Source organism: Camelus ferus, chromosome 3, assembly GCF_009834535.1.
Source record: "Camelus ferus isolate YT-003-E chromosome 3, BCGSAC_Cfer_1.0, whole genome shotgun sequence".
In the NCBI taxonomy this organism is placed as follows: domain Eukaryota; kingdom Metazoa; phylum Chordata; class Mammalia; order Artiodactyla; family Camelidae; genus Camelus; species Camelus ferus.
The window spans coordinates 106,876,221-106,904,085 of NC_045698.1; the positions used below are offsets into that span (position 1 = coordinate 106,876,221).

General features: G+C 48.9%; 1 protein-coding gene across 1 annotated transcript in view; it reads right to left on the reverse strand.

Moving 5' to 3' along the window:
• FAT2 (FAT atypical cadherin 2) overlaps positions 1–24,048 on the reverse strand; it is a 70,641-nt gene extending 46,593 nt beyond the window's left edge. Inside the window, exons 1-2 of the mRNA XM_032477149.1 lie at positions 23,889–24,048; positions 1,569–4,848 (exon numbers count right to left, since the gene is read on the reverse strand). Of these exons, the coding sequence (XP_032333040.1) occupies positions 1,569–4,827 (3,259 nt within the window). The 5' untranslated portion in view covers positions 4,828–4,848; positions 23,889–24,048. The remainder of the gene's footprint in view (positions 1–1,568; positions 4,849–23,888) is intronic.
• Positions 24,049–27,865: the final 3,817 nt, after the last annotated feature.

The window sequence follows — 27,865 nt, forward strand, 5'->3', positions numbered from 1 at the left end:
GCGGGAGCTGCTGAGTTAAACATGGGGGAATTCATATCCTTATTGTAGAATCTCTCAGAGCCTTTCTCTACTGAAATAGGCCCATGACTGTGGTCTACGGGCTTTTGCAGGGTTTCCAGAAGATTGTGATAGTTGACCTGCTTTCTCCTGACCACTTCAACCCAAATCCAGTTTATTTAGTTCTCATTCTCTAAGTGGGATTTCCTTACAGTTGTCCTTAGACTGGTTCCTTTAAGCTTCAAGTCCTTACAGATATCAATTCAAGGGTTAGGGATTTGATGAATAAGTTGTTGTTCCCCTCTCCATCTTCTTCATGATTTTAGAGACTTAGTTTTATTCATTGGTTTGCTCACTCCACAAATTGCTTATTGTGGGCCAGTTTTAGAAATTGAGGATCCAAGAGTGAGCAGAAGAGGCTTGCACCCTGAGTTCTCATGGGTCACACTCAGCTGGAAGGCCCCAGGTGGAGAGGGCGAGGCCTTTGCTCCTAGCCCTAGCATCTTAGAGGTGATGGAACCTTACTTCTTTGACAAAAGGGGAGACTGAGGCCCAAAAGAAGAGCATGACTTGACCAAGATCATGTAGCAAGTAATCGCAAGAGCTGGGTCTAGAATTGACTCTCAGAATAATCTAATCTTTCTGCCACAACACCTTGCCCTTAACCCTGGAGATAAATCATCCATCAGAGTGTAAACTCCTCAAGGAGAATGACCTATGTTTATTCACTGGGATCTCCCCTCCCCCAAGGTGTCTGTCTCATGACCTCACAAGTAGAGGGTGCTCAGTAAGTATTTGCTGAATTACACATATTTTCTATGGAGCTTAAAGGAACTAAGGTGCCACCTTTTAGGGGGACAATTTGGAAATATCTATTAACCCTGAAAATATGCATTATCCTTTGACCTAAGAACTGCATTTTTAAGAGTTTTTCCTATAGCGACTTATGCATATGAGTAAAAGTATATGAATAAATGCAACCATTAGAAAAGAATGAAATAAATATATGTGTCTTGACACATAAGATATCCTGGTGTCACATTATGTGACAAGAGTAAATTTCAGAATTAGTGCCGATTGTATTATGTTTTCATAATAATAAAATGAAAAGTGACAATATATCAGATATAAAGAGGAAAAACTTAGAAGATTATGGACCATATTATTAATAGAAATTATATCTGGGGAGAAGTGACACAAAGAAACATTCATTTTTAAATTATATATTAAAATTTTATAACCACAATGCGTTACTTTTATAAGCATATATATGTAGTATATGTTTATGTGTATGTGTGTGTGTATATACATGTGTGTGAGATGGTTGATTCAACTTAAATGGATATACATACACACATATGCACATATATATGTGTGTGTGTATATATATATGTGTGTATATATATATAAAATGATAAATATAAACTAAAATGAAAGGGACAGGAAGGAGTATCCCTATTTATTGCTCTTCTTTTTAGCCTATAGCCTGACTTCTTTCAGGACCCCTGATTTCCCTTATGCCCATCCCCTCTTAGCACCTGGTACTCCCAGTCCTATCCCAATACCAGTACCTGTGTCTTGGTTGATGCTAAAGGCTGCAAAGCTGGTGCCAGCCCGCAAGAAGTACTGGAGCTCCCCGTCCAAGCCACTGTCATCATCGTGAGCAGCCACTACCATCACAGGGGTTCCGGAGGGGCTGTTCTCCTGCACTTGGCCCTGTTGCACAAAGGAGGTGAAGCGGGGAGGGTGGAGATTCTCATTCACATCTAGGACAATCACCTCCACGTGACACAGGGTCCTGCGGGCCAGGGGCCTCCCACTGTCACTGGCCCACAAACTCAGATTATAACCAGCCCTCCTCTCAAAGTCCAGCTCTTTCTCCAGACTGAGTGCCCCAGTCATCAGGTTCACATGGAAGGTCCCACGGGCATCATCCAACAGGACATATCGTACTTCTCCCGCAGCACCCAGGTCAGGATCAGAGGCATCCAGAAATGTTAAGATAGTCCCTGGGGGCAGATCCTCTGGGACCTTCAGCCTGCGGAGTTCTGTAATGCACTGGGGAGAGTTGTCATTGGCATCTTCCAATGTGACTATCAGGTCAGTGACAGAGAAGAGCTGGTGCCCCTTCCTAGGCTGATCCCTGGCCTCTACTTTGAGTATATAGTGAGGTTCTGATTCCCGGTCCAGATGACCTGTGACAACCAGTTCCCCAGTGAGGGGATGGAGGGAGAACTTCTCCGTGGGGCTTAGCAGGGTGTAGCGAACCCTCCCATTGTCCTCTGAGTCAGCATCTTTTGCTTTCAGCTCTGCAATTGTGGTTCCAACTTCTGTGTCCTCCGAGATGGTTACCTGGTACCCACCAGGAGGAAATCTGGGTGCATTGTCATTCCAGTCTTTCACATTCACTGTCAGTAGCTTCCAGGAGGACTTCTGGGGAGTGCCCAGGTCATACACAGTTACATTGAGGATGTAGAAACTGGTGGCTTCATAATCCAAGGGGGCAGCTATCGTGAGCAATCCTGTCTCCAGCTCAATGTCGAAGCAGCCCTCTTCATTTCCCTCTGCAATCACATAGACCAGTTTGCCATTAAAGCCAGTGTCAGGATCAGTGGCTGCGAGGCGGGCCAGGAGAGTGTTGAGAGGAACACTTTCAAGGATGTCAATGGACTGTGGGAAGTGGTCCTCAAACTGTGGGGTATTATGATTGATCTGATATGCACTTAAGGAAGTGAAATCCTCATCATTGTACTCCTGGTTCTGAAGCCCAACAGAGTGCAGAATGGTCTTTGTGAAATGTGTCAATACCTCTGTTTTATCACACGTTACAGGGACCTCAAAACGAGGGTCCTTCACTACAGTAACATTCAAAGTTGTGGGTGAGGCATAGTTCTTCCCATCTGAGGCTGTAATTTTCAGGGAAAAATTGATGGGTTGATCAGTAGTACGGTTCCTAAAAGAGCGTTTAAGGGATATCACTCCGGAGAAGTGATTTAAATCAAAATACTCTAGTTCATTGCCTGACACAAACTCGTATTTTAGGTTCTGAAGCTCATCCACATCTATAGCTGATACAGTCATTACTGATCTTCCTACTGGCCAGTTTTCGTGGATAGACCCAGTGCAATTGACTTCCTCAAACATAGGCTTATTGTCATTCAGGTTCTTGAGTCTAAGAGAAACAGACACTTCTTTTTCCTGGCGAAATGGGGATCCCCAATCTGATGCACGTACCCGGAAGGTGTAAATTCTATTCATGAGCTCATAGTCCATGGGTTTGGAGGTGGCGATGATCCCCAGGTAAGGGTCGATAGAAAAGGGCACAGTGTTTGGGCGACTGATGGAGTAAGTGACATATCCATTCTCTCCATGATCCTTGTCTGTGGCAGTAACAGTCAAAACACTGGTGCCTGGAGGGATATTCTCATCAAAAGTGCCGTCATAGGAAGACTTGTTGAACATGGGGGCATGGTTGTTACAGTCCATGACGTCAATGACCACAGTGGTGGAGGCCAGGCCAGGTGAGGTTCTGATGTGTAGCTGGTAGTGGGATCGGTCATGGAAATCCATGAACTTTGTGGTGGTGATCAGCCCTGTGCGGGCATTCAGTTTAAACCCTGCAGTCTCTGAGGATGGCTTTAGAACATACTTCAGGTTGGGGAAGGCTTGGGTTACTTTCACCATCACCACCCGGCTGCCGGGAGGGGAAAACTCACTGAGCTGCACTTTATAAATGGCCTTCTCAAATTTGAGAGAAGCCAGTTTGGAAGGGGGTAGATGAAAGCCCCTGATCTGGGAATAAAAAGAAGGTGTGTTCCTACTCCTGGCCTGCAGGCTGAGGTTGAACCCATGAGGGTGTTCCATCCAGTTGATGGCTTTGACAGAAACCAAACTGAACTCGCTGCTCCGGGCATAAGACTTGATGGCTTTGAAGTTCTTTGCAGGGTCACCACCGACAATTTCCAGTGAGTCCATGTCAACACCTGAGCTCTTTGCATCTACCACTACAGTGGCATAGGTGGTATCCTCACTGCTCCCTGGTGTAGCTAAGACCACTGAGGTGATGGCTGGAGGCTTCCTGAGGGCAGGCTCCACATGGATGACAAGTGCAGCCAAGTTGCCAAACCCATTGCCCTCTGAGATCTTCCTCATGCGGTCCACAGCCAGTACCTGGAGCTCATACTTCCCTCGCCAGGTGACGTTGAGCTTCCCAGCCAAGGTGACCACGCCACTGGTGGGATGGATGGCAAACATCTCCGACCTTGTGTTAAAAGTGTAATAGAACTCGGCGTTCTGGCCCAGGTCAGCATCCGTGGCTCTGACCTTACAGATGGGACTCTTGAGGGGCATGTCCTCAGAGATGGTGACTCGGTATGAAGGTGGGGAGAAGAGGGGCTTCAGGTCATTCTGGTCCAGGATGTGGACCACCACACGGGTCAAAGCCTCTAATTCCAAGGTCTTTTCTATGGCTTGGACGATGAGGGTGTAGCTGTCTCGCACCTCCCTGTTCAGAAGGGCCGTGTTGCTGCTCTTTGTCCTTATTCTCAGAAAGCAGAAGTTGCCCACCACATACTCCTCTGTTTTAAACACGTTGGCTACATCTCCAGAGATGATCCGGTACCTCACTGCCCACTGGGGGTCTGCGAGGTAGATGCCCATTTTCTCAGAGCTCTCCACATAGGTCTTGGGAGCTGAGTTTTCATAGATGGTCGCATTATAAAGGGAGTGTGTGAAGCGCCAGGCTGAGGAGGAGATGAGTCCTTCTAGAGGTTTCTCACAACTTGTACAATGGAGCAAGAAAATGGCAAAACCCAGCAAGGCAATAATCATGATGGAAAAACTCCCGAAGCCCTGGGCGAAGAAGAGAAGAGGGGAGATTAGGAAAGAAATGGGTCCTACTGCTGTGGTTCTAAGCAGGGGTGGTTTTGCCCCTCAGATGGCATTTGGCAATATCTGAAGATATTTTTGGGTACCCCAGCTTATGCAGGAGATGCTACTGGCATTTAACGGATAGAAGCCAGGGCTGCTGTTAAACATCCTACAGTGCACAGGACAGCCCCCCGCAGCAAAGAATGATTCGGCCCCAAATGTCAATGGTGCCGAGGTTGAGAAACCCTGTGTTTAAAGAATAACAGACTAAACTTAAGTGCTTTCTCCAGGGCATCTGGCAGATACAACACAGTCCTGACCACTTTACTCTGTTTCCCAGAACCTTCAAGTGGCTCCACAGGGATGGTGAAATCAGTCCAACCAGGTACCCAGTCTGGCTCTAGGTACTTCCTATGAGACCCCTCCACCAGTGCTGAGCTCCAGTCAAGCTGAGCTGCATCTGCACAAGCAAAAGCTGCAGAAAAGCAAAGGGACCAAAATCACAGGCCTGGCATCAGGATGCCCGGCCATCAGCCCTGGATCCATCACTTACTAGCTAGGTTACTTTCTGGGCAGATTATTTCACCTCTGTGAGCCTCAATTTCCTCTTCTGTAGAACAGGGATAAGGATATTATCTACCTCATTGGATTGTTGTGAAAAATAAGTGAAATAACAAAGGTAAATGACCTAGCAGAGTGCCTGGCACATAGTAAATCTTAACATAATATGAGCTATTATTACTAGGAATCTAAGTTTCATAAGGGGAAGGGACCTGCCCAGAGCCTTACAGCTAGATAGAAAGAAAGCAAGAATTAGACCTGGAGCGCCTTACATCACAGGCTGAGGCTGCTTCCCCAATCCCAGGCTTACTATGCATGTCCCACCACAAGTACCTTTGGATGGGGCCTGATTCTGATACATCTGGTAGCCCTGAACACGGAAAACCACTCTATTCCTGGAATGTCAGAGCTGAAATGGACCTGAGAGATGATGGAGCTCAAACTTGGCTCCTCATGGAAAGATTGGGAAATAGAGCCCCAGGCGAGGGAAGGGTCTTGCCCCAAGTCACGTGGTGGGTGGCCAGGTAAGAACCAGCCCCTGGCAATTGCTGAGCTAACTGTGAGTGAATGCTCCACCCCTCTAAGACTTGCGGTGGTCTCCATTCTTTCCCTTGATGTTCCTGCATGTTCCGTCCCCAAACTGCAGCCTAGGTCAAAATGTGAAACTCCTAAGGGCCAAGGATGGGGATGGGGAGGGTGGGCAGAGTTTGGATGCCAGACCGGGTCTTCCAGAAGCCAAGTGTGAGGTTGGGCACATCACGCTGGTGCCCGGCCTGCCCGTGGGAGTCTTGACTCTATGGAGTTCATGGCTGTCAGCCAGATGTGCGGAGCATTCCTGGGGGAAACAGGCAAGACTTGTTTTTCCAGTTGTCTTGCTCTTCAAAGGCAAAGAAGAGTTAAACTTTCAGGGCAAGGGGGAAAGGAAGAGGCTTAGATCCTTGTCTTTCCAGAGTCCTGAGAGAACCAAATTCAGGTTCTTTAAGACATTGCCAGTTGCATCCTAACATGTCGAGGAGGATGGAGGCAGATGGCCAAGTCACCCTAACTTGGGATCTGAGAGCCTGTGACAGAGAAGAATTTGAACATGCTCCAGCCTTTCAGCCTTTCTGCCACCGTCTCTCATTTGAGATCCTGTTGGTGACACGCCATGCCCAGCACCTCAAAAGAGAGGGGGCAGGATGGAGGCAGATTCTACACTTAGGGTCCTAAAACCAGCGACAGAAACAGATGTTGCCTATTCCCTACCTTCCTGTCTCCTCATTCTCATCCTTTGCTTACCACTGCAGCCCACAAGGGACGTGGCCACAGGCAAAAGCCTTGCTCACCCCACCCCTGAAAGTCCTCCACAAGCAGGAGACAGTTGAACCCCATTCCTGCCCCCAGGATGGCATTGCTTTTGAAGCTGAAGCCCGAGGGGGAACATGAGTGCTTACCCCGGTCCCAGGTCCACTCACTCTGTGGCCCAGCGAGCCCAGGGTGCATGCAGCCTCCCAGCTCTGCCTGCCCTGCTCTGTGGAAGGCTTCCTGTTCACCAGGTCAGCACTGGTGGAGGGCAGGTTCCAACAAGACACTCCGCTCAGCAGCTACAGGGGCGCTTTTCAGAGCCCGAGTGTTAAGATGAGCGGCAGGGAATGGGAGTAGGGGTGAGGTCTCTCTAGAGGGGGATAAAATGCAGAGAGACTGCACACTTGCGTGAGGGGTTGGTGCCCATGGCTGTGTTCAAGCTGTGGGACTCACAGACCTGGCGAGTGGTTTACTGGGGGAAGGGCCTGTTTCTGAGGTTGTTTCTGGCACCACGCCCAGGCCAGTGAACAGGCTTGCAGGGTGTAGGGGCACATTGGGCTCCCCGGGCTATGCTCCCAGCCCACAGCACCTCGAACCACTATTTTGAAACACCTGTGAAAATATAAATCAGTTCTTATCACTTCCTTGCTTAAAATTTTCAAGTGGTTTCCCATAGCATTTAGATGAAAATCTAAACTCCTTACCATGGAGTAAGATAAGCCACACCATCTGGGCCCTGCCTGCTTCTCCAGTGATACCTCCCAGCACTCTCGCCATTGTCCACCAAGCTGCAGCCACACGGGCCTTCTTTCTCCTCTGTTAAACATACCAGCTGGGATCTGCCTCAGGGCCTTTGCACTTGCTGTTTCCTTCCACTTAAGATTCTCCCACCTCTGGCTCCATCTTGTTATCCAGTTCTCAGCTCATATGTCACCTCTTAACCCCTAGTTTGATGTCGCCTCCTTCCTAACACACTTCTTTTTCACTGCACCTCGTTTTCTCCAAGGTGCGTGTCACCTCTCAATATATTCTTGTTTATTTGTTTATTGTTTCCTGCACTAGATGCTGGGCTCCATGAAGACAGGAGCTTTGTGTATCTTATTCATGCATGAATTCCCAGTGCCTGCATCAGTGTCTGGCACATATCCAAGCTCAAAAAATACTAGTTGAAAGATGGAAGGATCTGGACTTAGGAAAATCAATGACTGGGTAGAAACTAAGAGAACCTTTAGTGATCATTCCTTCCTTCTTGAAGCTGGAAAATAAAGTCCCTACGAAAGAAAAGGACTTGCCCAAAGTCACAGGGTGGGAACCAGAGCCAAGCATGCTGCCAGGAAGAGAAACTGGGCTCACTTGTAAATCCAACTGTTTGGGTTCAACCGCAACTCCACCACTTGCTAACGGCACAACCTTGGGGAAGTTAACCTCTCTTAACCTCAGTTTCTTCATCTGTAAGATAGGGCTATTAAGAGTACTGCTTTCCTGGGGTTTTATGAAGATGAAATAAGATCATGTACATTAATATGCTTAGCACAGTGCCCGGCACATAGAAAAACACTCAATAAATACTGTTCATTGTTCATTGCAAAGCCAAGGCAGAATCAAAGCCTGAGGTTGGGGGTGAGGGTGGGGTCCACTGCACCCTCTGGAGAAGACCTAGCCTGAACTCCGGTGGAGCAGGAAGCTGCCAGTCTCTGGTCGAGTCTCAGCTTGCTGGCCCAGCCATGGGATCTGCTGGGAAGCCGCGAGCAGGCACTTGCCTGGGGTGGGGCCTCACGCTCTTTGCTCCCCTGACGCAGAGGGAAATCTGCATGTGGGTGAATGTGCACATTTGCAAGAGTGCACATACACACACACTTAAGAGGCAACTTTGAATAACTGTGTGGGTACACTAAATGTGTGCGCCTGCTGGACAGGATGAATATGAGTAAATAAGTTGGTGGCAGTGGGGCTCGTGTGCACAGGTGAGAGCAAGTGCAGGTGTGGGGTCCCTGGTTGCGCCCTTTTAGGATCTACGTGTGACTCAAACTCTGTCCCTTTATAACTCCCAACCCCATCTCACGGATGGAGAAGGTAGCAGAAGGCGGTTCACAGCACACAGCTTCTGACTGTGTGACTTTGGGCAAGTGGCTTACCTTCTCTGATTCTCAGTTTCCTGCCATCATAATACTATCTTGAGAATGAAATTAATTAAGTACATAAATGCAGAATATGGTATGTGACCCAATGTTCAAAAAATAATGCTAAGCACTCTTACTTTGAGCAGCCAGGTCTGCTATTGACTACTGAGTTTGTGGGTAATGAGAACTCTCAGATGTATTGTCATTCCCAATCTGTTCTTGTGCCAGCCGATCTTCTGCAACTAAATGATGTAGGACTTGGATGAGACCATGATTCATTTCACCCATGTTTCTCAGAATCTTAATTCTAACATTCAGAAACTTGGTGATTGTAACATCCATGACTTTATCCAAGTCATTGAAAAATATCTGTGAGCATGACTGAGAGGAGCAGTGCTCCCAGATTTGAAAAACGGAACTAGCTGACCTGATTGAAGCCCTCCAGGTCTAACAAGCAGGGCCTCTGCTAGCCCAACGTTCTGTGTCCTGCCTGCACGTTCTAAGACGTGTGGTTGCATGTGCTGTGATTCTCATGCTCTGTGACCCGCATCCGTAATGGTCCGTGTGCAGTGACTCAGGCACTTTAGTTCTAGGAGTCTGTGACTCTGAGTAATTCTGTCCCTTCCTCAGGGAAGCAGATGTACTTGGAGGACTTCAAAGCCAAATCAAACTTACACTAAAGAAGCTCCTACCAGATTTGTTCCAAATGCGAGGCTTTATTTCTGACGATGAAATTCCTCGCCATCACCCAGGCACAGATCAGCAATGACTTTCTCCCTCCTGGCCTTTTCTTATGCATGTCACAGACATTAACTACACAGAATACTTAAGAAACACATCTGCCCCTTGACTCCCATTTCTAGGGTAAGGCAAACCCAAGGCCACCCAGGAGGGGAACGTCTGAACTGATAGCAGAGAGCTGGATTTCCCGAAGCTGGGTGCTCTGGGTTTCCTAGGCTTTGGGGAGAAACAATGAGAGAAGATATTTTTTAAAGTTTGGAGAGCTTTTCATGAAAGAAAGAGTCACTGGATTCATTCCTCTGAGTTGGAAAACATTCACCCTCCTCCTAAAAAATCTGAACATGAAGTTACATGGATTTGGGTGCTGTCAGCATTTATTCGTTGACCTCCCACCCCATTCCCTGCCTTTGCCTCAGGCGTCCAGTGTTAGGGCTGGCTCCTGTGGCTCTCAAGAAAAAATCCTTAATATGTTCTGCTTATGCTAAAAGCCGGGAGGAGGGGAAGGATGAAGGCAGGGAGGGGAAATTAGGAGGGATTGTGCCTTTGAGCCAGATTAAAACCATAAGTGAAAGAATGTTGACATTCCAGGTACCTGCTCATCAGGAAGTCCTTAGCTACTGAAATATTTTTTCCGCTTAGTCGTAGGGAGCCACTGAACGTTTTGGAGAAGAGATAGGACCAGAACAGAACTACACATTGGGAGGAGTAATCTAACATCAGATCAAAAGAGGGCTCTTCCTACTTAAGACTCCCACTCCAGTGTGGACTGGGCTTGAACGCCCGCTCTGTTGGTTTAAGTCAACTGGAATTCAGGAATTGGGAGGGAGGCTTGATGTGCTTCAAGAATCTTGGATGAACACTTGAGTCATGTGCTAGTCTGTAGGTGGGCACTGCTGGGTTCTCGTGAACAAAAACAAGTCAAAGAACTGGATACGAGCAGGAAAAGGATCAGTAGCTTGAATGCTAGATGAGTTGTGTGACCTTGGGAAGGCCATAGAACTTCTTCTGAGCCTCAATTTACCTGTCTGTAAAATGGAGATAATAATAGCTACTCCTACCTACTTCTCAGGGCTGGAGGAAAGGCAGGTAATATGAAGGGTGAAAGCACAGGGAGGAACACCTTATTAGGACCAATAATGGCTTGGTGAATGGCAGCCGGAATGGAGAGGCTGTCCGGGAGAGCTGTCGGTAAAAGCCAGGCCTGCCCAAGCCGGGAATTAGGGGGAAGAGAAATGACTGAAAAGGAATTCCTTGCCTACTGCATGGGTGAAAGGGAGCTGGGACTTGGGGTTTCCTTCTTTATCAGTATTCTGATGATGATGATGATGATGATGATGATGATGATGATGATGATGATGAATGACAAAAATTATACTGCCTTATAATCTATATGGTAATCTACAAGTTTTTCAAAACATATCTGCCTGCATTTTCCCACTTGGTCTTTGGGGAGGTGGTACAGTTTTGGGTAGAATTAATAGTAAGAAAGTGGTCTCTGGAGTCAGATAGACCTGCTTTCAAATTTCAAGCTCTACTGCTCACCAGCTGTGTGAACTTGGGCAGTTATTTAACCTCTCTGTTCCCAGAAAAAGGGAAACGAGAGTAGCACCTGTTTCACAGAGCTGTTGAGAAGGCTGCATGAGTCAATGCATGGCAAATACCCAGCACAGCTTACACTCAGTAAGTAGTTGTTCTGTCAATCCCCTCCTTACTGTGACACTTACCATCATCACTTTCATTTTGTAAATGAGAAACTGAGACTCAGATAATTGGACAGTTCTGCCCCAGTTCACGCATCTGGTAGGTGGTAGTTCAGAACAGGAATTGGTATTCCAAGAAGAGAGACTCAGAGAGGGCTGGAGTGGCTGGAGCCAGTTCCTTGGGGCAGCACTCTCCAACAGAACTTCCTACATCAGTGGGAATGTTCTATGACTGAGCTGTCCAGTGTTGGAGCCACTAGCCAATATATTCATCTTTATACCAATGTTGTCATTAAATATAATTTCTAATATATTTTTTCATGGAGGAAGGGGCTCACAAAAACTAAAGTGACTAGGGCCTTTGAAAGTCATAATGTGACTGTGGGGAGATAGATAGTTGAAGGAAACAAAGGGCTTCTGGGCACTTGGGCTTTAAGGAAGAAAAGGGATGGAGTGGGGGATGATGAGAAGGTGTTTTGTTATTGGCCCTCCTCTGCCAAAGTCGTTCATTCATTCATTTATTCATTCATTCAATACTTATTGATTGAGGGCCTACCCTGTGAGGGCATTCTAGAACTGAGAACAAGACAGATGAGGTCCCTGCTCTTGCAGGGATTAGATTCTAGTGGCAGAGAGAGAGATATTAAATTTAAAAATGCATACTATTATCAGGTGATGAAAAGTGATATGAAGGAGTATCATGCCAGGCAAGGCTAGAGAGTGATGGAGGGGGTGCTGTTTTTGACAGGACCATCAGGGAAATCCTACATGACAAGGTGACATTTGAGCAAAGAGAGGGCCACAAAGCCATCTTTGACAAAGTGTTCCAGGCAGAAGAAACAGGCAGCGCAAAGGCCCTGGGGCAGGAGCAAAGAGGTCATGCAGATAGGCTAGCAAGGAGAGAGAGGTTCCAGCAAGGTCAGGGAGGTGGCCCAGGGCAATTCAGGCCAAAGAAAAGCCTTGTAGTGAGGTGAAACATATCATAGGATTTACTTGATGGTTCTTATAGAAGAGTAGAAGGAGAGAGGGACCTGCTGTTGGACATAAAATCTTAGAACCCTTTATGACCATCCCATGTGGCCAACTGGTAGTTTATAGGCTGTCCAGCTGCCTTTAGTTTTGTGGGCCCATAATGCATTGTTTTGTTGCTTGATGGTTTTCAACTTAATTAATTATTAACATATAAACATTGGGGAGCTTCACCCCAAAATCTAAATTCCAGCTTCTCTTTTAAAAAGTGGAGGGCACTGTCTGTGTTCTCCCATAGCACTGTGGGCTGGAGCCGAGTGGTGGGTGTCCCCTTAGACAGGGCCTGAGCACCCCAGTCCCCCCTCCCAAGCTCTACCAGACACTAAGGCTCTTCCTGCTTGTTTATCTCCAAGGTAGTTTCATAGTAGAAGAGACGCACATTTTGTACCCACGTTTCTTCCCAAACTGTGAAGAAAATACACTCCAGGATGTCCTCCTGTCCACACATTAGGTTTGCTTCACTCCTGAGCCACCCACTCTGTCCCCCACCCCCGGCTGTAGGCATTTGAGTTTGGAGACCCTGACACTCACTGAGCTCCAGAGAGAGCAAGAGATCTCTTCCTCTTGGAGTTGCCTATCTAGGTCCATGATTGGGTTGCATTTGGGGCTGAAAATTCCCTAAACCAGAGGGCGCCCCAGGATCAGAGGGCTTAGAGGGAGGGCCGATCCTGCCCTACTTATTCCAGGGCTCCCTGGTCAGAAGGGTTTGTAAGATAAAAACCAGCTCCAGCTCAGCAGGGCATTGAACCTATTTATCAATTGGAAGCTCCGGAGACAAAGCAGGAGGAAAAGAGCACTTCCTCTGAGTTCTGTGTTTTTGCCCCGGGACCCATCAGGAAGGCCAGTGGGAACCCTGGATTCTTTCCTCCTGGTAGTGGCAGCCTCTGGCCAGGCAGGGACCAGGAAGCCCCCTGTATAGGAGAGGGCTATCCTGCAGGCCTGGATTTGGGGTATCTCTCTGGGAGGCTGGAGGTTGTATCCTGAAGTCAGGAGTTAGACTCCCCCGGAGGACTGGGAAGCTTCTTTCAGTGGATAGAACAGATTGCAGAGGCCAGAATGTCCCTGCTGCAAGGGCCTCGTCTGGTGGGGTCCTTCCTCTTCTGTGTTCCTTGCAACTCTTTGATCCAGTGAAATCCTTTGCCTTTCCAGGAGCTATGGAGGAGTGTCCAGACATACAAATATCAAGTTCTAACAGGGGTGACCTTGGATAACTAACTGAACCTCTAAGCCTTTGTTTTCCCTCATCTTTGAAAGAGAAATACTAACTGAACCCACCTCAGATAGCTGTTCTGAAGTTTCGACTAGACGGTTCGTATTAAACAGCTAACACAGTGCATGGCACCAGCAACCACTAAATTAGTGCCAGCTGTCCTTATTTTAAAACTATCATTATGGGAGGATGGTGGGTATTGCTCAGTGGTAGAGTGCATGCTTAGCATGGACGAGGGCCTGGGTTCAATTCCTAGTACTCCCATTAAAAAAAAAAAATGTAAAAACTATCGTTACCATTATGTAGAACAGATTGAAACACAGCTGCTGCCCTGGGCCCCGTCCCCATTCGTTGCTGCCTTCACCTTCTGAGGCATCTCTGTGAAATTCCCAGGCCTCCCTAAGGCACAGTTTGAAAACTGCTAGGAGTTTAATCTCCATTTTGTAAAGATGGGAAAACTGTGTACCAGAAGAGAAGTCACATAGTGCTATGTACTAAGTCACCTTGCATGTTGGTGGCACACCTGGAACCAGAACCCGGGCCCCTTGTCCTAAGCAGTTTGCACTAGCCAAGTTGCTCCCCTCCACCCAGCCCCTCTCCCAGCCTGGGGCCCCTCAGGACCCCACAGAGCCAAGGTCCTTCTACTCAGGGCAGTGCCACAGAAGCAGCCAGGCTTTGGGGTCAGTCTTGCCCCCAATCTTGCCTCTGCTTTCACCTGGGGACCCTTTTCCTTTATCAGAGCCTCTGTTTCCCCATTTGTGAAATGGGGCTGGCAACGGTAACCTCATTGGATGATTTAATGAGCTCATGCATGCAGAGCATTTAGCATAGAGAAAGTAGCCAATGTTCTTACTGTTACTGTTACTCATATTACTATCACTGCTGTAATAATGATAGTAATGTTATTACTTTTACAGTAGGTGTTCAGAAATACATGTGGAATCTAGGAACTAGTCTCTGTGTGTGTATGGATCCCCACCCACACCCCGGGAGCCCCTTACAGAGGCACCATTACACACACATACACACCCTGTGGGCCTCCGTGACATTCCCTCTCCCCTTGCAAAGATTTGCAGCAAAACTCACACAACAGCCTAAGCAGCATTCAAAGAATAAGAATCATTTCTGTTCCTGTCCCCCTTTTCCCCACAGTGGATGCAGAGAGGTCATATGTGTGATCTCATTCAGAGTTGGAGGGGCCAGAGGGTTGGATGTGAGGTGGATGGAAGAGGGTGGCTGAGGATGTCACGGACATCCCACCACCACCTGCTCAGGCTCTGGAGTAAGGCGGCCTGCGGGCAAGTCCTGCCCGGCCCGCTGCTGGCTGTCTGGCCTCCAGCCAGTCACTGAACCTGACCGCCCCTTAGTCCCTTCATATATAAACTGGGGAAAGTAATCTTCAAGTTGCAGTGAGGGTCATTTAAGATGAAGGGCCTCAAATGAGGGTCGCAGTACCTCACAGGTGAGCCCTCACGCACTAGCGGCTGTGATGAAGTGATTCAGGGACCGGAGCCCCCACGCCTTTGGTACCAAGGGGCCTCAGTGATAGACAGCCCAGGAAGGGACCAAGGCAGGGACCCTGAGAAAACCCCCTCATTTCACGGGGCCTCCACTTGCCCATCTGGGAATTGGGACTAGTCCCTGCTCTCCTGCCTTCCTGAGGAACCCTCCACTGAGCACTTGTCAAATGATGCTATGAAGAAGGCGAGGTTTGGAGAATACAGAACGTTTACAGAGACAGGCACTGTCACAGCTGACGTTCACGGAACGTTTGCTGTGTGCCGGGCCTGTCATGAGCACTTGGCATGCATTATCACTTTTAAGCTGGCTTACAGCAACCCTGTAATTATCCTCAATTGCACATGGGATAAATGAGACTCAGAGAGGTTACCTCAGCTTCAAGTTCACACAGCTAGTTTGCAGCCAAGGCAGGATTAAAACTCAGATCACTTATGTGTCTAACAGTTCCCTGGCCTGCCTCTCCATGCCAGCTGGGTGGGGAAGGGAGGGGGCGGTGCCTGGAGAGAGCACTTGGAATGGGGAGGGTTTATGGTCCCTCCCCAACACCAGGGATCATATAACCATGGGTCAACTCACACCAGCAAACACAGATTCTCAGCAAAGGCTTCATCTCCAGTTCAATCACATTCCCTCTAGCCGAGCCCAGCCCAGCAGCACAGCTCTGTCTGTCCTTCCAAGTCCAATCCCCTCTGAGCAGAACAGCTTAGGACAAAGCCGGCAGGTGGGCAGGCCTCGGCAGGTGAGGAGCTGCCTCCTAGCAGCGGGGCAAGACAGGCAGCTCTGCTGTCTGCGGCACCCAGTCCTGCAGTTGAGCTGGCTGAACCTGACTGCAGGGCCAGAGGCAAGAGAGGGGTTAGGGATGAATTGGGAGCATCAGGGTGCATACTAATGAGATGCAAAGGGGCCTCTGCCCTGGACTCCAACTTAAGCCCTGGAGTTCCACATTCAAGCCCCCTGGGCTCTGTCCACACCGATTCCTTTTACCCATGATGACTCTGCTCCACCCAACCACTGAGGCACCCAGAGCGCAACAGAGCTGCTGGGCCTGCTGTGTTCTCACCGGAGAGGGCTGGCCATGGACTTGAACCAGGGGTTCCCATCATTGGGAATTCCCTAAGGGAGTAGAAGTGGAGGTTAAAAATACATATTCCAAGCCCCACCCCAGATCTACTGAATCAAAATCCTTAGGGGTGAGGTTCAAGAATAGATGTGTAACAAGTTCCCAGGGTGATTTGCATGTGACTGGTATTTGGGATCGCTGAACATGGTACTTTTCTTTAGAATCCTGTGTCCTGCCATGCCTGTTTCAAAGTTGATATCCCATATGTGACTTTCTCCAAGCCCCAGTGGAGAGGGGGCAGGGGAAGTTAGGGAAAGACTGAAATCTTCATGACTTTTTTAAGCTAGATGAATGCTTCTCAAATATCAGTGTGTTAAAAATCACAGTGTCATTCTTAAGGTTTCCTGAGGCTGTGGTGGAACTTGGAGGGCATGTTTTACCCTGCAGATGGGGAACACTGGCGCCCAGTCACAGCAGACACGAGGTTATCTCTAAAATCAAATAGAGGAGCAGACAGGAGGGGGAAGCAACAAATCTGATTCCTGTGCCTAACTTTCACCTGGAAGTCTCTTACTCTGCAAATCTGTCTGCTTATCAGCATCTCAGACCCTGGAGACAACTGTGTGTCTTCTTGTGGTCACATCTGTCTATCTCCCAGATAGAGACTCAGCCCCGTGAATCATGTTCTTGCACTGAATAGACCTGAACTGAAAATCAAAGGGTTCTAGCCACATTCGCATACCTCATGGCCCAGCATTTTTACTCTCAGCATGTACACTACAGAAGTGTGTATATATGTTCACTGAGAGTTACACGAGAATGTTCAGAGCAGCACTATTTATAATAGCCCTACATTGGAAACAGCCTTAATGTCCATCAAGATCAGATGGAGAAGTAAATTGTGGTTTGGTCATACAGTGGAATGCTATACAGCCCAGAAAATGAAAGTATTGCTCTAGGCGACAATACAGATGAATTCCACTTACATAATATGGGGTGAAAACAGTCATGTGCCAAAGAGTATACACTGTGCTCTTCCAACTATATAAAGCTTTAAAGCAGGCAAAACTCATCTATGGATTTGATTAGGATAAAGGTACCCTTGTGCAGGGGAAGAGGGGTGGTTAGTGACTGGAAGGTGTACAAAGAGGGTTTCTGGAATGGTGATAATGTTCTGTTTCTTCATCTGGGACCTGGTCAGTTTCTGAAAAGTTCCTTGAGCTGTACACTTAGCATTTGTGCATTTTTCTGTATGCATATTATACTTCAAAAGTTCTCTAAAAATGCTAGTAAGGACTTTTAAGAAGACTTTTAATACAAGGAAAAACACTTAAATTAATAAAAGGGGACTCCAGGTGACTTCTGACTACAGCAAATTATGCAGGATTTCATAGCCATGGAATCGTGGACTCTTCCTATCCCAGGAACCAGGAAGGAGATAGTTCTCAGAAACCAAGAGCTTGGGCACCGTGCCAGGGCATACCAGGGCTGTGGAAAACCGATGCCTCAGCAGTTCCCTTTCCCCACCCCAACCCAGCCTGCCTTTCACAGAATCATAAGGACAATGGCAACCCGCTTTCCACTGGCTTCCAGGTTCAGCTGAGTTCCAATTCATTGGGTCTTGCTTCATGCAGCGTTTTGCTATCCTCAGAGCAGTTTTCTGGTCCATTTTCTTGTTTGATTCCCTCAAAGACCCTATGAATAGAGCCGAGTATTTCCATTTTATCGATAGGGAAGTTGAGGCTCTGAGCCGGCGAGGGGTGGGGGGAATTGGTCAAAAGACTTGCCCAAGGCTAGCAAGAGCTAGCAAGTGGCCCAGCCAAGACTCAAACACAAGGCTTCGGATGCCAAATCCAACACTTCCTTGGCTACACCGCAGATGGGCTCTTCCCAGTCGTAGGGGTGCTGATTACAGCACCTGTCAGTTAGCCAGCACTTTCCCAGGGGAAGGCTCAGAGTCCTTCAACAGCTCAAACAGGTAGGTACTATCATTTCATCCCCATTTTCCACATGGAAAAACTGAAAGGTCAGGTAGTCCAAGTGCCTTGTCCAAGGTCAATGGCCAGTAAGTATGGAGCATGGATTGGAAGAAGTGGTCTATCTGAGTTGAAACCAAGCTCTGAACCACTAGTCCAGTGGTTCCCAAACCCAGTTGGACCTCACCTGGAGTTCCCTTGGAGCTTGTAAAAATCCAGATTCCCTGGCCCTACCCCCTGACCGCACATTCCAATGATATACATAGACTTAGGATGGGGCTGAGAAAGCTGTATTTTTAAAAACAGCCCTAGGCATTTGGGATGCTCAGCTATAAACCAGGCTGCCACTGAAATATGACAGTAAAAACAAAACAATTTAAAGGTGAAGCCTAGTTTAGCAACTTCTAAATTAACTCACTGAACCTCTCTAATAATTAGAGTTCTCCTAACAGTGGTACACAATGCCTCAAGGAGATATTTGAGAACAGCCAGATGGGCTGGACAATAGCTATGCTTGGGGTAGAAGGCAGTGACTGACAAGGGGCATCAGGAAGGCCCTTGGGAGGCTGGTGATGTCTGCTTTTTGCTCTGGTTGCTGGTTAGCCACCGTTTGCATTCACCTTGTAAAAATTCATCAAGCAATAACTTAACAATTGTTACACCATCATTTTGAATGTTTACAAAAAGAAGGGGGAAAATCAGGCTGACTGTCAGAGACACTGTAGAGTTCTCCAAGAGATCCTTCACACAGTGTTTTCGGAGAGATCCAATAGGGTTCTTCTAATTACACACTTTCAGATTCTAGAATTAGAGTTTTCCAAGATGCTGTGATTCTCTGACTTAACTCCCAAGATTTCAGGAGCCCCAACATCTGTAATAGTAGCTAACGTTTGTGAGCTCCTAGTATGTGCTAACTACTATGCTGAGAGCTTTACATGGATCAACTCACAGCAGCTCTGTGAAGTAGGCAGCGTTATCCACCCCACAGCCTTCAAGGTGGCTGTTCAAGGTTACAGAGATAGAAAGTGGCAAAGCCAGGACCGGAACTGGAGGGCCCTGGCTGCAGAGCAGGTGTGCCCAGCCATGGCACCATACTGGTATCAAGCTCCATTGATTCCCCAAGCAATGCATCTAAGAGTCTCAGTGATGCATTTTGTGCCATCTAGCCCTGCATTTGCTGGGAGAACCCAGAGGGAAGGGGATGCTGCAGGGACAGATGGCAGCTCTGACCTGGGACACGTGAGCACACTCGGGCCAACGCGCACGCACGTGCTGACATTACCCCACAGCTGGCAGGTACAGTCCTGCTCAGCTGGCACTGAGGCCAACTGCTGTGGGCGCTGTGGCTGAATGGGAACTGGGAACTGATGAGTTCTCTGTTGTGGGCTCTCTGTCCCCAGCCAGGGGATGGACTGCTGCTGTTTACCTGCCACTCAAGGCCTCATCGCAGGGGCTCTCCTGGTCTCAGCAATAGAGAAGGACTCAGGAAGGGGATAGGGGAGGCATTTCTTTCTTCTGCAGGCTCCACACTGGAAAATGCTTAAGGCATCACCTCTTTCAGGAGGCGATGGGCTTTAGGAGGTAATTTGTCAATCCAAGGGTGATGGTGGACTATCAGGCACTGTGACTAGCCAAAGGGGAGACAAGATAATTTCACCTTCTGCTCTGACCCTCTCCTTAAATTCCTGCTCCTCCCCACAGCCACACGCCCAGCCAAGGCTCTCGTTAACTTTAACCTCTTCAACATGGTCTGCCAGTATTAACAAGATAAAAATCATGCTCCTGTGGATTTCCTGAAGCCCTTACGTTTTAAAGATATACATGGAAATATTTTCAGATGCAATTATGTATCTGGGATTTATTGCAGAATAACCTGGTGAGGGAGGAGTTGGTGGAGTATGGAGGAAACATAATTATTAAAGCTGGGTGATGGTTTTTAAAATACTATTCTGCTTACTTTGGGGCATTTCTATAATTTCCCATTAATAAAAATTATATATAAATTATATATGTGAGTGTATATATATTTAAAAAGCCATGCTCCGTGGCCTGGCACACATAGTCTTCAGTGACCTGGCCCCATCCTGCCTTTTAGAGCACGTCTCCCACTGGTCCCCACCCAGCTGATAATTTCCAGCGCACACATGCCGTTTTCTTTTAACCCTGTGCTTTTGCGTACACTGCTTTCTCGTTCTGAATTGCCTTTCCCATTCTTCTTTCTTTATTTAAGCCTTATTCAGTCTTCAAAACTGATGTTCAGTCCCAGCTCCTCCGAGCAGCCTTCCTTCTCTGACTCCATAACTGGGCTAACTCTGGCCCCCCTCGGCCCCCTGCCAGCCCGAGTTTGCCTCTATTTTACCACCTTCCTCAAGGTATTAAGCCATCCAGCTATGGTCTGCCTGCACCAACTGGGAGTCTTTGGGGGGTGACACATTGCAGGCGCTAAGTATCTATTGAACTAAGGATCTGTTGAGAAAACAGAAGCTGTGTGACTGAAAGGAAGTGGCTTAGCTTTTCTGAGTCTCTATTCATCTCCACACTGAAAACAACAGTAGCAACACAAAAGGAAGCCATACAGGATGATGATTGCTGACCTGCAGGGCAGTTGTGCAGAGGAGAAGAGAAGGTTTATGTGAGATGGTCTAACCCACTGACAGGCACATCGAGGGGCTCAGGAAGTCAGAGTGCCCCTTTCAACGTTTAAATCTCAATACTCAGTGCTGCGTATCCGCATCGACCCAGGACACCATCACACTCTGGCTACTGACTTTAGGCACATCTGTAAAATGGAACCAATAATTCTTGAAGGGAAACTTTGGGAAACTCCTGAGGACCTTCCAGTTGTACAGTTACAGATATCTGCTGACTTGTCGGTGATAGTGCTGGAATGGTGTGTGTGTGAGTGTCTTTGGGTTCTGGGGGAGGGGTCTGATTGATGAGGTATATGTCCCTTGTCCCCTGAAAGGCATCTTACAGGTTGATCCCAAATTGTCTCCAAGGGACGTAGGGACAACTGATTCACTGGCCTCCAAGGCTGACCACCCACATAGGAAACAGAACTCTCTCCTGAGCTGGGCAAGGCAGAGAGAGGGAGAGGAAAGTGAAAAGATCTGGGTCGTGGCCATGCCTTCCCCACTTACTTGCTGTGTGACCTCAGCCAAGTTGTCAGCCTCCTCTGGTGAGGCCTCAGTATCTCCACTTGTCTAATTCAATGATCTCCAGCGACCCTTCCACTCTGATCTGTGATGGGGTTGGGCTAATGCTTAGTCCCTCTGAGTGACTGTTCTCATTTCTGAATAAGAAGTGAAGATTTATTCATTCTCTCATCAGATATGCGATGAGATTCTTTTATGATCCAGGAGCTATGCTAGACATGGGTGCCAGAGCAGTGAGCAACGCTTTGTAGGAGAGACCATGTCAAACGAAATATACACAAGGAATTCATCATTATGACTGTGGCACATCTTAGGAAGGAACACTTAGAGGTGCATCTCCACTCCAGGGAAGCAGAGAGGAGCCAATTAATTGATGACTGTGAGCATCATAAACAAGGCCCTGGGCACTACATGCATTGTCTCGTTTAATTTTCACCTCAATCTCTGAGAAAAGGAATATTAATAGCCCCACTTCTTCAAACTGAGGTTTAATGAGGTTGAAGCTCAGGTCATACAACTAATAATATCCAGGATTTAGACCCACACTCTTCTTTGTAAACCTGTCTGGAAACCCCTATTATGAATGTAGGCGTTAGTACCATTAGTAATAGAAACAGTAGAACTGAGTTTCTGAGTTAGCTCAGCTTGTGCTGAGACCTAGGAAGCACGGGAAGCTTCCAGAAGCTCTGCCCACTCGTTCTGCCCACTGGTTCCAGAAGGAACCCAAAAGTCAGGGCCCATCCAGCAGGCACAGGTACAGGAAGGTCCCCTGTACCAACCCCATCCTGCCCCCAGCGCACACTGGTTTTCTCTGAGGCTTAGCACCTGCCCTGCATGCTCTCCTACCTGGTCCCACCTGGCCGGCAGCAGCGCCGGCACCATGGCCTGCCCTGGGGAAGGAGAAATGCCAGGTCAAGGTGAGATCAGTGGCACCAGGGAGGAGTGTAGTGGCCCAGCTCACAGAGGACTGGTGCAGAGAAGGCCTGGCAACCCCTCCCTGGAGAGCACAGGCACAGCTGACACGTAGGTGCTGGAGAATGTCAGTGTCTTGCTGGGTCTGGTTCCCTGAGTCCTTAAGGAGACCACAGAGAGTGGTGGAAACAGAGGAGAGGTCTAGGGAGATCTTGACTGTCTCCAGTTCCTCCCCCATTTTACAGATGAGGAAACTGAGGCCCTGGGAGCTTGTGGCAGAGGGGGCCTCACTGTTTCACTCCACCAGGCTGGCCAACTCCTGTACTCGGCCCCTTCCTGCCCAAAGTGTAATCTGTGCTCCATGGAGAGCCTTGGGGGAACCCGAGCTTCCTTCCTTCTGCGCCGAGGGATGTCAAGTCCCAAAGCTTCCTCACCCGCAAAACGCAGTCATTCCTGCTTTGCCTACCAGCAGGCTTTTTGGGGTGAACCGATTAAGAACAGATCTTAAAAATCCAACCACCTTTATTTTAAAAGTAGGGAGATAGGCCCAGAGCAGTAGGGCACTGTTTCAGGCCACATCGCCTGTGAATTACAAGGATGTGAATAATGAAATTCTCTTTTCGCCCTGCTGGCTTTGAAACCTCAACATTTTCAAATGACCACACAGACTCACCCCAGTCCCCACATGCAGGAAGCATCCAGTTGAGTATCAGCTGTGATATAACTGTTAGGGGTTTCTGTGTGGAGGGCACTGTTCACCTGGCCAGGTAAAAGGAGAGGAAGGATTGGAAATGCTGAGTCTTGCACCTGCTTTTCTACCTCCCTGCTCTCTCCTGAGCCCAGGTCGTGCTCCTGAGTGCTGTGTGGCTGGGGACGGAGGCAGCCTTTCGGAGCCCTCAGCAAACCTCAGCACGGCTTTCTGCTTCCATACTGGAGCAAATAGCACCCCCAACCCCCGCTTGAGTCCCCCGCTCTAGTGGAGGGCTGAACTCTGGCCTGGTGGCTCTGTTCAGTGTTCCACTCCAGTTCTCTGGCCTCCAAAGATATGCATCAGATTCCTGCTTCCCCCAAGACCTGCTCCCACTCCCCCCGACCCCTGGTGCTGCCCCTGGTGCCTCTCAGACTCGCCATCTTTCACAGCCTTTGGAGACAGTGAGCACCCCCATCTGACAGTCAGGAGAGCTGAGGTTCTAATCTGGGTGCCTCTAAAGAGTCGCACAAGGGCTGGCTAGGTTATCTGACTCTCCCTTCTGCCCTCCCCTTCTCCGCCTCCCCAGGTGGCTTTGTCTGTAACAGGGACCCTGTGCCCCCATGGACACACACAAGAAGCCAGCCCCTCTTGGTCTCCTGGCCCCAGCACTTCCCCCTAAAACCACAGAGGAAATTGTCTCCACATCCCCTTGAAGGTTCATCCCCAAACAGCCCCAGCAGGGAATTTCATTCTTCTAAGAAAAGGAGTCCAACTTTCCACACATGCAAATATGACCTTGCTCCTCCAGGAGATCAAAGTTCTAGCCTTAGCCATTCCTGGGCCACCAGCCCCAGCCCCCAGGCTCAGGCTGGCTCCATCTCTGGCTGCATTCCGTGTACCTAGGTGATCCAAGGCCCAGGTGTCCTGCCCTCCCCCTGCCGCGCCTGCCCCGGCCATCTCCTGGTTTTGTCCCCACCTTCCAAGAGCCTTTGCTCAGGGACCAGAATGGATTAGCTTTGCACCCCTCCTCCCCCTAACCTCCCATCCTCCAGCAGCTCTTACCTGTGCCCCTCACGTCGGGGAGGGTGCCCCGGGGTGGGCTGCTGGGATGGAGCCCCTTTCACAAGCACCAGGCTGACAGGCTCAGGAAGGAGGGAGGTGCAGAGACGCGGAGCAGGAAGGCGCGCGCTCAGAAGAGGCTGCTGAGAAAGTTGGAGTAGGTGTGTCCCAGCCCAGGAGAAGGAGGAGGGAAAAGGAGGTGGGAGAATTGAGGCGGATCATCCCCTCTTGCCAGCTCTCTGTCTCAGGGAGAGGGAGGAAAGGAGCCAACTGGTTTGTGGCCCAGAACTCACGGTGGGGAATCAAGTCATGGAAAATGACGGCTGGAGAGTTGCTGAGAAACCGAGCCCATCTCCACCTCTCTTCTCAGTTTCACAGAGGGATAAACCGAGGCCCTAGACAGGTAGTACTCACCTGAGGACACACAGAGACCACGGGGGGAAGGGGAAGGACCCAGGGCTCTCAGCTCTCTGGCCAGTGTCCTCTCCCCCCTCCTCCCACATGCTGCAAACCTGAGATCAACAACCACAACTCCTCGCCAAAGTCTGGTTCAGGGCCCTGGTACTGCCATCTACTAGCTCAGTAACCTTGGATGAGTTACTGGTCTGAGCCTCAGTTTCCTTTTGGATGGAGATAATAATAACTCCTACCTCATGAGGTTGTTATGAGGATTAAATGAGATAAAGGTTGCAGGAAGGCGCATAGTAGAGAATGTATCCCATAGAAGGTAACTCTTCTTATTGTTATGAGCTGTGACTTCCTCCATAAGTGACTTAACCTCTCTGAGCTCTGGTTTCCCCAGCTGTGAAATGGGGGTAGCAGGAATTCCTGCTTCATAAGGTTACGCAGCATCATGAGACAGACAATGTGTGTAAAGTGCAAAGCATCGCTTTTCCAGGCACTATACCTGGTCCTGGGGACATAGAGGTAAATGGAATTGTTCCTGTCCCACAGAGCTGATAATGGTTCATGACGATCCTATTCAACCCCCACCCTTCCTCCCAGGATTCACTGCCACTCTGTAGTGTCCCTGGCAAATAAGTCAATCTTTGCTTGCATACCTCTTGTTACAGGGATCTCATTACCTCTCCTAGCAGTCAGTTCTGACTCTAAGCAATTCTATCTGATGTTCAGCTGAGCAGAAGCCCTTGAACCTGGTTAAGAAACAAGAATTCTGCTTATCTTTATTATTGCTATTATTATAATTATGTGACCCAAGGCAAATGATGTCATTTTGCTAAGTCTCTGTTTCCTCATTTGTTAAATGGGCTCACACCTGCTGAGGCCACTCATCTCCTTCCTCTGCCATGTGATGAAAGCTAAAGCCTGGTGCCATGGCTAGGACTTGGTTTTGGAAGTTCAGGCTGGACCCTTTGGATAAATGGAACCATTAGGGTTCTGGTCTTGTTGCTTATGAAGGAATAATGAGGCTCTTGGCTATTTCCTAGTTTTCAGGCAATACCTATTCATGGAATGTTTACAGTCACTATGGGCCGTGCCTTCAGGGATCTGTCACCGCACTGGGGATGACCACAGGTGTCAAGCAAGCTGCTGCCACATGTTGCCTAAGATGTCCAGAGGGGCCCCATACCAGGGAAATTTTCTCAGGCATCCCTCCTATAAACTGCACGAGATGCCTCAGGGTTTACAGCATGAGGGGACTCCTGTGATCAACTCCAGTGAGAAGGCTAACCTGGGCAATTATCCACTTGGCTGATTGCCTCCCAGGTCTCCGAGACCCGGCTGATTAGGCATTAACCTGAGGAGGGTGGCGAGGCGGCCGCACGAGCCCTTTGGCTAGTCATGTGTGACTGTCTGCCTTTGGGCTCCCCATCCTGGCCAAGGCTGGCCTCCAGCCGGTCCAGCACAGGGACTGTCTGCAGCCTGGGGCTAAGGAGGGGATGAGGATTGGGATGGATGCAGAACCCCAGAATGCTACCGGCATTCGCCTTCCACTCTCCAGTTCCCCTGCCACTCCTGACCCAGGCCCTGATCCTCCTCCCTACTGGCCCCAGGACCTAACTGGGGAATCTTCTGGGCTCTAGGGAAATTACACTCCTCAGTGTCCCTCCTGTTCACAGCATCCTGGACATCGAAAATTGTACCTATCCATCTTGCCCACATGCCAGCTCCTCTCTTTGAGCTCCCCCAGACCATGGCCCTGACCTGAGTCAGAAATAATGATAATAATAATAATAATAATAATAGCTAATCTTTATGTCAGGCACTCAACTCAGCACTCTGCGGGGATTATCTCGTTTCTCTGAACACTACCACAATGGATTAAGTGCTGTTATCATTCTCTATTTTTCAGATGAAGAAACTGAAGCTCAGAAAAGCTTTAATTACTTGCCCAGGGTCACTGGTCTAGACTAAGCAAAGTTGCAAGCCCCACTCTGTCTGGACCCCTTAACCACTGGACTGCACTCCCCTTCCTCCCCACAGCCCTCTTGCTGGACCTCCTGTGTGACCCTCTGCTTTGTTCTACTTCTATGTGTGCCTCTCTTAACGTCACCTCCTGCCCCACTCTGATGTCTGGACCTCTGTCTAAACCAGTGGTTCTCAACTGAGGTTGCGCATTGGCATCCCCAGGAGAATTTTCACGAACTCTGATGCCCGGACCTCATCCCAGACCAATTACATCCAACTCCCTGGAGGTGGGCCCTGGGCATCAGTGTTTCTGAGCAGTGTTAGCCACATCACAGGCATTAAAAAGAATGACATCTGATTCTGAATCCCCTGCCTGGACCTCAGTTTCCCTATCTCATTGAAGCAGGTGTTGAACTCTGATCTTTAACATCTAGCCTGATATTCTAAAGCTCTAATATTCTTGACATAGGATGTTGTAGGCTTCTAAAGAAAGACCTAGCAAATTGTCACTGTCCACCCTCCTACTTGCCTGAGGAAAGCTGTCCTCTCCCCTGTGGATCGGGTGAGCGCTTCCTCCCTCCCTCCTAGGTTTTCCTTTCTAGGGCAATCTGTCCACATTCACCATGGGGTGGAGACTATAAATGAGGGGCTTGAGCAGTGGTGAAAATTCTAACCAGATGGTAAATTTCAGGGTGTCCATGGAGTCTGTAAACACAGATAGTATTATTTGCATTTTTAACAGACTGAAGCCCTCTGTTCCTTCTGGTGCCAGCTAAAGGCTCAGGTTAATTCAGTGAAAATCATAGGCACGAATCAGGAGAGGCAGTGCATCACAGATGCGTGTGTGGGGTTCACTGACAAACATCCTGGTTGGGGTGGGACTCGGGGGCTTCTGGGGATGCAGGACTTTCAGTGCTGTAAGCAGGACAGTTTCGGGGCAATGGGGACAGTGCCTCACCCTAATGGAGGAACAGCTGCATTACTGCCCCACAGGAGTTGCCCACCCAGAGTAGGTGCCGAGTAAGGGCGGTTCACCTGGAAAGTCTGAAGAGGAGATTCAGCTCATGGGGACAGTTGGCTGATGGACTGGTTACATTGAGACAACGTGTTCAATGAACATGAAACGCAAACTGTCATTTCCAAGGCTTCATCCCTTCTGTTGTACTGCGTTCTCCCTGGGGAGGGTCACTTAGAGCAAGATGGGAGTAGGGACAGAGACCCTGGAGGCTGGTCTGCAGGACTGTGGACAGGAAAGGCCTCCAGAGGCCTGGCTGTCAAAGGGACATCATGCCTTTAAGGGGGATGAAGTCATTGGGAGATGAGGCCACCTGGCTCCATGAGGGCTGCAGCCTGCAGCCAAGAGGAAGAAGCAGAAGGTGGAAGGCAGGTGGGCCGTGGGGGCCGAGTCTGGGGTGTCAGCTCTGTGGCTGACAGACGGGACCCAGCAGGAGTTGGAACCGCCAGCCCTGGCGTTGCCTGGGGTGCCTGGGAATGTAATCAAACACTCAGCAGACCTGCTGGCCATGGGCATCTGGGCACCACCAGGCCCTCCAGCTCATCCTGACCCCCAGCTGGCAATTCTGACAGGCTCCTGCCAGGAGAAGTGTCCG